This window comes from Pongo pygmaeus, chromosome 6 (assembly GCF_028885625.2).
Source record: "Pongo pygmaeus isolate AG05252 chromosome 6, NHGRI_mPonPyg2-v2.0_pri, whole genome shotgun sequence".
Lineage (NCBI taxonomy): Eukaryota > Metazoa > Chordata > Mammalia > Primates > Hominidae > Pongo > Pongo pygmaeus.
Genome location: NC_072379.2, coordinates 252,371 through 262,886, shown reverse-complemented (window position 1 = coordinate 262,886; position 10,516 = coordinate 252,371). Strand labels below are relative to the sequence as shown.

At 61.4% G+C, this 10,516-nt stretch overlaps 2 protein-coding genes across 2 annotated transcripts in view; both read right to left on the bottom strand.

Moving 5' to 3' along the window:
• Positions 1 to 810: 810 nt before the first annotated feature.
• LOC129040799 (uncharacterized) lies at positions 811 to 4,375 on the bottom strand. The gene is given in 5 exon segments (XM_054495626.1): positions 811 to 954; positions 956 to 1,019; positions 1,223 to 1,362; positions 1,415 to 1,667; positions 4,347 to 4,375. Coding segments are annotated over 5 exon segments (630 nt in total).
• A 334-nt stretch (positions 4,376 to 4,709) lies between these two features.
• The window catches only part of FAM20C (FAM20C golgi associated secretory pathway kinase), a 69,210-nt gene continuing 63,403 nt past the window's right edge, over positions 4,710 to 10,516 (bottom strand). Inside the window, exons 6-10 of the mRNA XM_054495054.2 lie at positions 8,947 to 9,127; positions 8,217 to 8,326; positions 7,894 to 7,975; positions 6,708 to 6,767; positions 4,710 to 5,720 (exon numbers count right to left, since the gene is read on the bottom strand). Of these exons, the coding sequence (XP_054351029.1) occupies positions 5,471 to 5,720; positions 6,708 to 6,767; positions 7,894 to 7,975; positions 8,217 to 8,326; positions 8,947 to 9,127 (683 nt within the window). The 3' untranslated portion in view covers positions 4,710 to 5,470. The remainder of the gene's footprint in view (positions 5,721 to 6,707; positions 6,768 to 7,893; positions 7,976 to 8,216; positions 8,327 to 8,946; positions 9,128 to 10,516) is intronic.

The window sequence follows — 10,516 nt, the reverse complement described above, 5'->3', positions numbered from 1 at the left end:
TGGAGTGCAGTGGTGCAATCGTAGCTCACAGCAGCCTCGACCTCCTGTGCTCCAGTGATCCTCCTGCTTTAGCCTCTGGGGCAGCTGGGACTACAGGTGTGAGCCCACTGTGTCTGGCTAATTTTTGTACTTTTTGTAGAGATGGAGGAGGTGGGTCTCACTGTGTTGCCCAGGCTGGTCTCGAACTCCTGGGCTCAAGGAATCCTCCTGCCTCAGCCTCCCAAAGTGCTGGGATTACAGGCGTGCGCCGCCATGCCTGGCCCTGGGACTATTTCACCTGGAAGTTCATGTCCTTCAGCTCAGGTCAACCCTCTTCTTCCATTTCCTCACTTCCTCTTCTCTGTGTGTGCCCCCTGCTGGTCGGCACTGGGGCTGCAGCCACTTCCTCTTCTCTACGTGTGCCCCCTGCTGGTCGGCACTGGGGCTGCAGCCACTTCCTCTTCTCTACGTGTGACCCCTGCTGGTCGGCACTGGGGCTGCTGCGGCTTCCTCTTCTCTATCGTGTGTCCCCTGCTGGTCAGCACTGGGCCTGCAGCCACTTCCTCTTCTCTGCGTGTGCCCCCTGCTGGTCGGCACTGGGGCTGCTGTGGCTTCCTCTTCTCTGCGTGTGCCCCCTGCTGGTCGGCACTGGGGCTGCAGCCACTTCCTCTTCTCTACGTGTGCCCCCTGCTGGTCGGCACTGGGGCTGCAGCCACTTCCTCTTCTCTGCGTGTGCCCCCTGCTGGTCGGCACTGGGGCTGCTGTGGCTTCCTCTTCTCTATCGTGTGCCCCCTGCTGGTCGGCACTGGGGCTGCAGCCACTTCCTCTTCTCTACGTGTGCCCCCTGCTGGTCGGCACTGGGGCTGCTGTGGCTTCCTCTTCTCTATCGTGTGCCCCCTGCTGGTCAGCCCTGGGGCTGCAGCCACTTCCTCTTCTCTGCTTGTGCCCCCTGCTGGTCGGCACTGGGGCTGCAGCCACTTCCTCTTCTCTGCGTGTGCCCCCTGCTGGTCGGCACTGGGGCTGCAGCCATTGCCTCTTCTCTGCGTGTGCCCCCTGCTGGTCAGCACTGGGGCTGCTGTGGCTTCCTCTTCTCTATCGTGTGCCCCCTGCTGGTCAGCACTGGGCCTGCAGCCATTGCCTCTTCTCTGCGTGTGCCCCCTGCTGGTCGGCACTGGGGCTGCTGTGGCTTCCTCTTCTCTATCGTGTGCCCCCTGCTGGTCAGCACTGGGCCTGCAGCCATTGCCTCTTCTTTATCGTGTGCCCCCTGCTGGTCAGCACTGGGGCTGCAGCCATTGCCTCTTCTCTGTCGTGTGCCCCCTGCTGGTCAGCACTGGGGCTGCAGCCATTGCCTCTTCTCTGTCGTGTGCCCCCTGCTGGTCAGCACTGGGCCTGCAGCCATTGCCTCTTCTCTGTCGTGTGCCCCCTGCTGGTCAGCACTGGGCCTGCAGCCATTGCCTCTTCTCTGTCGTGTGCCCCCTGCTGGTCAGCACTGGGGCTGCAGCCATTGCCTCTTCTCTGTCGTGTGCCCCCTGCTGGTCAGCACTGGGGCTGCAGCCATTGCCTCTTCTCTGTCGTGTGCCCCCTGCTGGTCAGCACTGGGCCTGCAGCCATTGCCTCTTCTCTGTCGTGTGCCCCCTGCTGGTCGGCACTGGGCCTGCAGCCATTGTCTCTTCTCTGTCGTGTGTCCCCTGCTGGTCGGCACTGGGCCTGCTGCCGGGGCCTCAGTGGCTTCGTTTTCTCATTTTCCAGCCACTGGTCTCCCTTGCTGCTCTCTGGGAGCTTCCTCAGTCTCGTCTTGTGTTCCTTCTATCGAGGCTTCATCCTGTTTGATTTCTCTGCCCACACTGGTGCACGAGAGCCCCTCCTGTTCCCTGGACCTCATGCCATCCTGTCTCCGCATCTCTGCTCTCAGCACAGTCTCCACACCACGTGTTTCCCTGTGGCTTCGTGTCTCTCACGCCAAAGGCTCTCACACGCGTGATGGTTCTTGTGTGTCCTTCCACAGCGGACATCAAGGGTGATAGTTCTTGTGTGTCCTTCCATAGCGGACATCAAGGGTGATGGTTCTTGTGTGTCCTTCCATAGCAGACATCAAGGGCCATCCACTCTGTCTGGACCATCAGCCCCACCCTTGCTGCCCCTCCCCTTACCCAGACTCCAGCCGTGCGTGAGCTGTCCTGGGCCTCGTGCACACCCTCCTCCCCTTGCTGTGGTTCCACGTTCCAGCTCCGTGCTGGCAGCACCACGTTTTATACCCAGCCCCGCTGTCATCTGGTGCCTGCGGGGACACCACACGCCTCCTCCCTGCCCCTCTGGGTCTTCCTCCAACACCCCACAGTGAAGGGCGCCCCATGCCCTGGCTGAAGTCAGATCCTGGAGGTCACACTTTCTCCTTCTCTTCTCCCCACCTCCAGCCCCACAGCAGGTCCTGCTGGTCTCTCCCGGGCCCTGGAATCTGCACACTTTCCCTCCTCTGTGGTTGGTATCCAGCTGTGGCCAGATGACAGCGACAGCTGCTTCTGCACGGAGCACTCCCCTCTATCAGTCCAGACTCCGCGGCACGTCTGTCTAAACACTAACTTAATTCTATCATGGCCGTGGGTCCCAACATTGGCACTGCTGGGCCAGCCCCATGTGGCAGGGTGGACACGGCCGCTGCGTTTCTCCATCTGCGCCCCTGGCCCTGCTCCTGGAATCACTGCCTCCCGTCCTTCAGGCCCCTTGAAGCCCCTACTGGAGGCTGCCTGCGTGAGTCTGCTCAGGACGCCGTGACAGCACCACGGACGGACGGGGTGGCTTCAACCACAGACGGTCCCGGAGGCTGGAATCCGAAGTCACTGCGCGGCAGGGCTGGTTCCTCCAGGTCTCTCTGTGGCTCGTGGACGTCATCCTCTCTGTGTCCTCACGGGGCCGTCCCTCTGTGTGTGTCCTGGTCTCCTCTCCTCATAAGGGCTCTCGTCAGATTGGACCGGGACCACCCGAACCCTCATGCCACTTAATCACGTCTTTTGGTTCAGTCCCAAACAGTGACATGGTGGGGCTGGCTCCAGCCAGTGGATGGTGGGGCCACAGCACCTCCCTGGCTGCCCCACACTCAATGTCTGCCTGGCTCATCCTCTGCCCTCACTGACTTCCTTGCCATGTGCAGGGAGCTGTGTGTGACCTGTCTGTGTGTTTACTGTGTGTCTCCCGCTGCTCTGTAGGATGGCAGTGATGAGGACAGAGCTGAGTCTCTCAGGCCCTGCTGCAGCCAGCCTGGGACAGCTCAAATGGGTGTCAGGGCCTTTGCGGAATGGACAGGTGAGTGAATGCAGAGGCTCTTAGAAGAGGGGGCCACAGTGACCAGCCCCACAGCTGATTTCTTAGGGCTCCTGGGCCGTGTGACCCTGGCAGGTGGCAGCCAGGATGCTGGCTCCTGCCTCTGACCCTCACACGGTGCCAGCAGGGGAGATGCTGACCCAGGAGCCCAGCCCCATCTCTGCAGCCCCCACCTCACTCCTCTCAGCTTCTGGGGGTCCTCAGGGCAGGGAGAAGAAGAGGCGAGGGCCGGCTGAGTTCCTCGGCTGGGAGAAAATGGCGAGAGGACAGAGCTGAGTGTGTGGAGAGTGGAGCTGTGAAGCCGGAGCCAGGCGACGTGTGGGACGACTGTGGAAGGGAGGCCGAGCCCAGGGGAGGGCCAGGCCCTGCACTGAGGCAGGGAGGCTGGAGAGCCCAAGGTGGGGCTTCCACACCTCGCCCGCTTGTTTCCTTTGAGGAGTCCTCGTGGACTGCAGTCCACCGCGAGTCTGGCCATCGGGGGAGCCTGCCCTACCCTCAGCTGAGCCCTGGGGCAACCGGGGTTCCAGGTGGGGCCTCTGTACCTCTTCCCAGCTCATGGGGTTTCAAGCACTGGGTGGACTGTTCCAGGAACCTAAATTGACTTAGGGATTGAGGGACTTTCCCTCTCTGAGCCTCAGTTTCCCCATCTGTAAACCCAGAAAAATAAAACCAACCTTGCAGTTTTGCTTTAGAGATGAGTAATGATTGACCTTGACGGCTTGGCGGGCGAGCAGCACAGAGAACAGTCGCCACGGGGTGCGGAGCGGCTGCGAGGAGACGGCTGGGGAGTGACAGTGAGGAAGCGGCTCGGGAGCAGTGGGCCTGCCCCCAGGAGCTGTGACTCCCACACTCTCAGCTCCAGGACTCTCAGCGTTCACTCTGCGCCGAGACCTTGGCCCAAGGGCTCTCCTTGCTCCATCCCGGGCTGGGCCTTCCCGGGGCTTGTTGGAAGGAGCCCAGAGTCTCCCCGGGGGCTCCTAGGAGCAGGTTTCAGGCCCGAGGCCGGCAGTGGGAAGGGGCTGGCACCCTTCACATTGTCCCTCACTCACCGCAGCCCCGGGGCAGCTGCCCCACGCATGGCCGCCCAGTGCTGCTGGAACAGCGGGAGCCGCCCATGCCAGGGCTACGGACAGGTGCCACCCTCGGGGCCACCGCAGCCTTGGGTTGTGGCCCCATCCTCTGAGAGCAGCCCAGGATGGACCACCCTGCCTTGGAGGTGGGGCCTCACCTGGCCTGTTTGCACCAGGGCTTGGCAGGCAGCCCACTCTGGCCCCAGCAGGCCTCGGGTCCAGGCCACCTTGAATGCCGACTCTCAGCCACGCCTGGTTCCAGGACTGGCTTTTTTTTGGAGAGGGGGTGGACAGGCAGCCACGCACCAGGGTGTGAGGGACCCGCCCTGTGAGGCCGACACATATCTGCTGTACCTTTATTGCACTTTTATCACATTGCAAACTATTCCACAAAACTCTGCAAAGGTCAGCCCACAGCTGCACACAGCCAGCCCTGCAGGACGTACTTGCACCAACCGTCCACAGCCAAGTCCGAGGTGGGCACTGTGGGCCAGCGGGCGGAGTCGCAGGACGCCTGGTCATCGGGTTCTCCGAAACCATGTCGGCATCCATCCACCAGCGCACAGGCCAGACGTCCAGCGAGAGCCTCCACCCATCCTCAGACGAGACTCTCCAGCCCTCCAGGAGCCAAGGCCCCAGGAAGGAGAAAGAGTTTTTACTTGAAGTAGGTCCCGAGTGTGAGAGCACTTGAGGGGTGAGCTTGGCCTTGAGGGGCCCCCAGAACCGGGAGGGCGGTCCTTGTGTTTGGTTTGGTAGGTGATCGGCGTCTGTGTACACGTCTCTGTTTATATACTTATTCATCATATATAAATACAAAATAGTAAATAAAGGCTCCTTTCCCTACAGAAAGGACGGAATGCCTCCGGCGCTGGCCGCCTCTCTCTGTGAGCACAGACGGTGCTTCCCTCCCAACCTTTTCTGGTCAAACACTGACAAAATGTGTCCTATTAGACCTGGGGAGCCTCGCCTCCTGTGGCAGCAGCTCCCGACTCCGGATGATCCCGTCCTGCCTCTGAATTCACTGAATTCACGACGGGCACGTGCGCTTGCTGGGAGGTCCGGTCCCTCTGGCTCGTCCCGGGCAGCGCAGCGGCCGGCGGACACTACCTTGCCGAGGCAGCTCTGTGCTCAGTGTCCAGGTCGTCCTCCACCACGCTGTGGAGCCCGTCCCTCTCCACGCAGTCCCGGACGGCCTTTAGCACGACGCGGAGCCGCCGGTCCAGGGCCTCCAGGTGCGGCTGGTACAGCACGGGCGCCACCCGGTCCCCCCGCAGAGACTCGGCCATCAGCAGGCTCAGCTTGTAGTCCTCCTTGGCCAGGAGCTGCAGACGCAGGTAGGTGGACTTCCGGATCCTGGGGAGGAGAGGGGTGTCAGGCCTGGCATGGGACAGGGGAGATGCCTGCCCACGGGAAAGCCAGAGAAAGTGAGAGGGAGATAGAGAGAGTGGGGGGAGAGACAGAGAGAGAAAGAGGGGGACAGAGACAGAGAGACAGAAAAAGACAGAGACATACACAGAGAAAGAGAGACACAGAGAAAGAGACAGAGGGAGAAAGGGAGAGAGACAGAGACAGACAGACAGAAAGAGACAGATAAAGAGAGACAGGCAGACCGAGACAGAGAGATAGACAGAGACAGAGAGAGACAGACACAGACAGAGATGGCAGAGACGAGAGAGACGGAGAGAGAGGGGCCTGCGATCCGACGCCTCGTCACCCGCTGGGCTGTGTGATCTGCTCCGGCATGGTCTGCCGCCTGTCATCTGCATAAGGGGTGAGGGTGCCCTTGCAGGATGCGGTGGCCGGTGTATTTCCCAGAGGGGCCCGGCAGGAGGATGGGGAGGTGAGGAGGGCGGCCTGCTCACCCAGGAGACTGACCCCGACTCAGCACATCCGTACAACACGGGCACTGCCGTGCCTCCTTAGAGAAGTACAAAGCGTTTGCCCTGCAAGTCTGCGTCCCCAGCCATGAAAGACCCCAGGGGAAAGGGGGTCTGAACCCCACAGAAGGTGGCAGTGGCAGTGGCAGAGACCGGCAGCTGCGCGGGGGAGCAGGGTCTCTGTGTCTCAGCTGGTGTCTGCCCTGGCCTCGAGTTCTCTCTGCACTGGGGTGGCAGGACGGACACAGAGTGGAGGCCCGGAGGCCTCGAGCTGGATGGGCCTGGGGCGGTGGACAGGTGAGGTCTGCGCCGCCAGGCTGCAGCGTGAGGGTGTGGGTTGAATTTGGGGCCTTTCCTCTCTCATATGATGGCCGGGGTGGGCTGGGGAAGGCTGCGGCCTCCTCTGTCTCCTGCGTAGTAGGGAGGAGGGTGGAGCTGGAGCCGGCTCCGGCAGGGGCTGTACCTGCAGCACTGCTGTAGCGGCACAAGGATAGAGAGCTCGTCATGCGAATACTTCCCAAACCTTCCAGAAGAAAAGCAGAATTGTCAAGGGCCCCTGTACAAGGTTCCTAACAGGCTGCTGGGCTGGGAGCTGGGCCATGGGTCCACCTGCCTGTCCCCAACACCTCAGGCAGTGGGTCCACCCCACCCATCTCCAGCACCCCAGGCAGTGGGTCCACCCAGCCCATCTCCAGCACCCCAGGCAGTGGGTTCACCCAGCCCATCTCCAGCACCCCAGGCAGTGGGTCCACCCAGCCCATCTCCAGCACCCCAGGCAGTGGGTCCACCCCACCCATCTCCAGCACCCCAGGCAGTGGGTCCACCCAGCCCATCTCCAGCACCCCAGGCAGTGGGTCCACCCAGCCCATCTCCAGCACCCCAGGCAGTGGGTCCACCCAGCCCATCTCCAGCACCCCAGGCAGTGGGTCCACCCAGCCCATCTCCAGCATCCCAGGCAGTGGGTCCACCCCCGCCTGTCCCCAGCCCTGTATGTGGGGTCTTGGCCTCTGGCCTGGGGAAGGGTCCTGGTCAGCCGAGTTGAGACGGCTCCAGGGAGCGTCAGCCCACCATTTAGCTGTGGAGCCATCTTTACAGCCACACACACAAGCTATTGAGGTGCCCAAAGTCCATCTCTCTGAGGTCTCCGAGCCTGGGAATGGAATGGACGTCCTCCTGCCCGAGTTACTCGCCTCCGTGCTTTGCTTATTAGGGGTCACCCTCCCTGGTCATCAGGGTCTCACAGCGCCGCCCAAGACCACCCATGGCAGGCCAGCAGCAGCTGCAGAGGCCGTCTATCCCCGGCAGGCTGGCTCCAGGTCCCGCGTGGGGCAGAGGCCCATCTATTCTGCACGGTCCTGCTCTTCCTACCAGCAGCCTCTCCCAGCCTCCATTTCCCTGGTAACACCAGCTCTGCTAGGACTTGGTCTGCAGCGTTCCCGTGCCTCGGAGGTCCCGCTCCCGGGGTGGCCCTCCCTCCTGGTTGGGGCCTGGGGCCGCCGCCTGCATCTGGCTCTGAGATGGGCCTTTGTGACATTCCCATCCCTCCACTGGAGGGTCTGCTACCCCCGTCCCCAGGGTCTCAGGTGGGCTGCAGTAGCTGGGAGGTGGCCGGCCCTTCCCTGGGTGTGCAGGGGCGAGGACAGGCTCACCCTCTTCCATTGTCTAAGTGGATGATGAACGTTTCATTCCCAAACTTCTCAAAAGTCTCGTAGTGGTGACGGTCCATGTTTCCTGCGGAGAGAAACAGAAAGTGTCACAGCCCGTGGGGAGCTGGGCCGGGTAGCCCAGAGGCCTCTGTGCTCTGCAGAGCGGCGTCTCCTCCTGCCAGCATGACCTCTAAGCAATCCGGCCCCTCCACAGCCCACGGGACCGCAGCTGGGCCGCGCCACGGACCGTGCCCTGCAGAGCCCTGCGTGCATCCGCTCCACGCAAGGCGGGTGACACGGGCACCCCATGCCCCTGCGGGACGTACCCATGAGGAAGTCGAAGATTGTCATGTCCATGACATCCAGGATGCGGTGGCTGCTGTCGTAGGGCGGTGTCTGCTTCACCTCCTCGCAGTAGTCAGGGTCCACCTCCCACCTGCGGGGAGCCAGCGTGAGAAGGGGGGCCCAGGCCGGATTCTGGATAGCCCGGCGCGTGCCGTGGGGAGCAGAGGAGAAACACTGCGGCAGGGACCTTGGCGTCTGCAGATGGACCCGCCCCGGCCGCGCTGAGGCTGCATCAGTGGGAGCATGGGTGTGGGAGGGGACGGAGTCACTCTGCCCCGCCCCGGGGTGACCCCACCTGGAGCTGCCTTCAGCTCTGGGTCCTGTGTTTTTTGCAGAGTCTCTGTGGGGAAACAGGACCCGGAATCCACACTCACGAGGACAATGTGGGACGGAAAGAACAGGGGCCGTTTCTCCCGCAGGAGTGAGGAGAGGGACGGGGTGAGAGCAGAGCTCAAACGCTGAGGGGCCCCGATTCGAGGGCCCTGGTGGGCAGGCCTGCCCGGGTGAGGGAAGCACATGGAATTACTGGAGCAAGGACGCCCTTTGCCACCGTCTCATCAGGAAGCAGTCGTTTCACACAGGCCAGCACCGCACAGCAGGCTCTGCACCCATCTCCGCCACCCCGTGGGCGCCGACCGTCCCACGCCCGCCCAGGCCCAGCTCCCTCTGCCGTAGGGTGGCCGGATGCCGGTCCCCTGGCCCCGCACTCACTCAGCCTTCTTGCGTTTGTGGTAGGAGCGCCGCCAAGGGTTCCGCCAGGTCTTCCTCTTGGCCAGGGACAGGTCGGGCAGGAAGGCGGCCAGCGAGCCCTCGATCTGGTCTGGCTTCCCGCACAGGGCGTGCTCCGTGGAGCAGTAGTAGGAGCACTCGCCGTAGAAGCAGATGTTGTTGGCTGGGGAGGGACGGGCTGCGGGTTACTGGTGCTTCTCACGGGCAGGACTCACCCACAGCTCCCCCAACAATCCCAGCAAACACCTCCACCCCACGGTACAGAAAAGCCAACCCACAGAGCTGACTTCCCGAGGCCACACGGCTCCCCAGAGGCAGAGCCCGGCCTGAACCCTCGAAAATCGGGGGCTGGTCTATGGAAACCCTAGGGCCAACGTTTAGTCGTTTAAAACAATGCATTCGTATTGTCAAAAAAAGTGAAGATACAATCCACAGAATGGCAGGAAATGTTTGCAAACCACACATCTGAGGATCTAGCACTTAGAGTGTTTGAGGGACTCTCATCACTCAATCACAACAAGACAAAACACCAGCGAATAAATGGGCGGAGGGCTTGAACAGAGGATTCTCCAGAGACGACACCGATGGCCGACAAGCATGAGAAGAGACGGGCGCCATCGTGAGGCACCACCTCCTGTCTGCTGGGACGGCTTCCATCGAAAGAGCAGAGAACAGCAGCTGCCGGCTGGGATGGGGAACAGCCACCTCTGTGTGCTGCTGGCGGGGGATGCACACGGCGCAGCCGCGGCGGAAACGGTCTGCAGCCCCCGATTGATTGAACACAGCGTCTCCATGTGACCCAGGAACTCCCCTCCCACGTAAACCCCTCAGGGAAGAAAAAACATCTCCGCACAAAAACTCAGACACGAATGCTCACAGCAGCACCGCTCACCACAGCCGAAAAAGAGAGAATCCACCCAAATGTCCATGAAGAGAGGAGTGGACAGGCCGGGTGAACGTGGTCCATCCACACGATGAAACGAAATGAAGCAAGAAGAGGAATGAAGCCCTCACTGAACCCGAGAACCCTGTGCTCCGCGAAGGAGGCCAGACAGAGGAGGCCACACGTCGTACGACCCTCTTAATATGAAACGCCCGGAACAGGCAAATCCAGACAGACGGGGGGTGGGACGCTGGTCGCTGAGGGCTGCGGGGTGAGGAACGGTGACCGCCGCTCACGGTACGGGGTTCCTTTTTGGGGTCAGAAAGACGTCCTGGATTTTGACAGTGATGATGGTCGCGCACCCTTGTGAATATACTAGAAACCACGGAACTGTATGCTTTTAAGTGGTAAATTTTGTGGTACATGAATTATACCTTAATAAAGAAAGAATAATTAGAAAAATGCAAGAGCTGTCCAGGCCCACTAGCAGTGCGGGTTCACTGCTCTGATGCTGGAGGCCCGGCTGACGGCGCTATTCCTGTATTTATTTGCTGATTAAATCCAGTTTTTCATGCTTTATTTGTTTGTGGAGAAGCTCTGGAAAGCCTGGGGCTGTAGAACTTGTGAGAATGTGGTTTTGTTGGGGCCAGAGCCCCGAACCTCACTCAC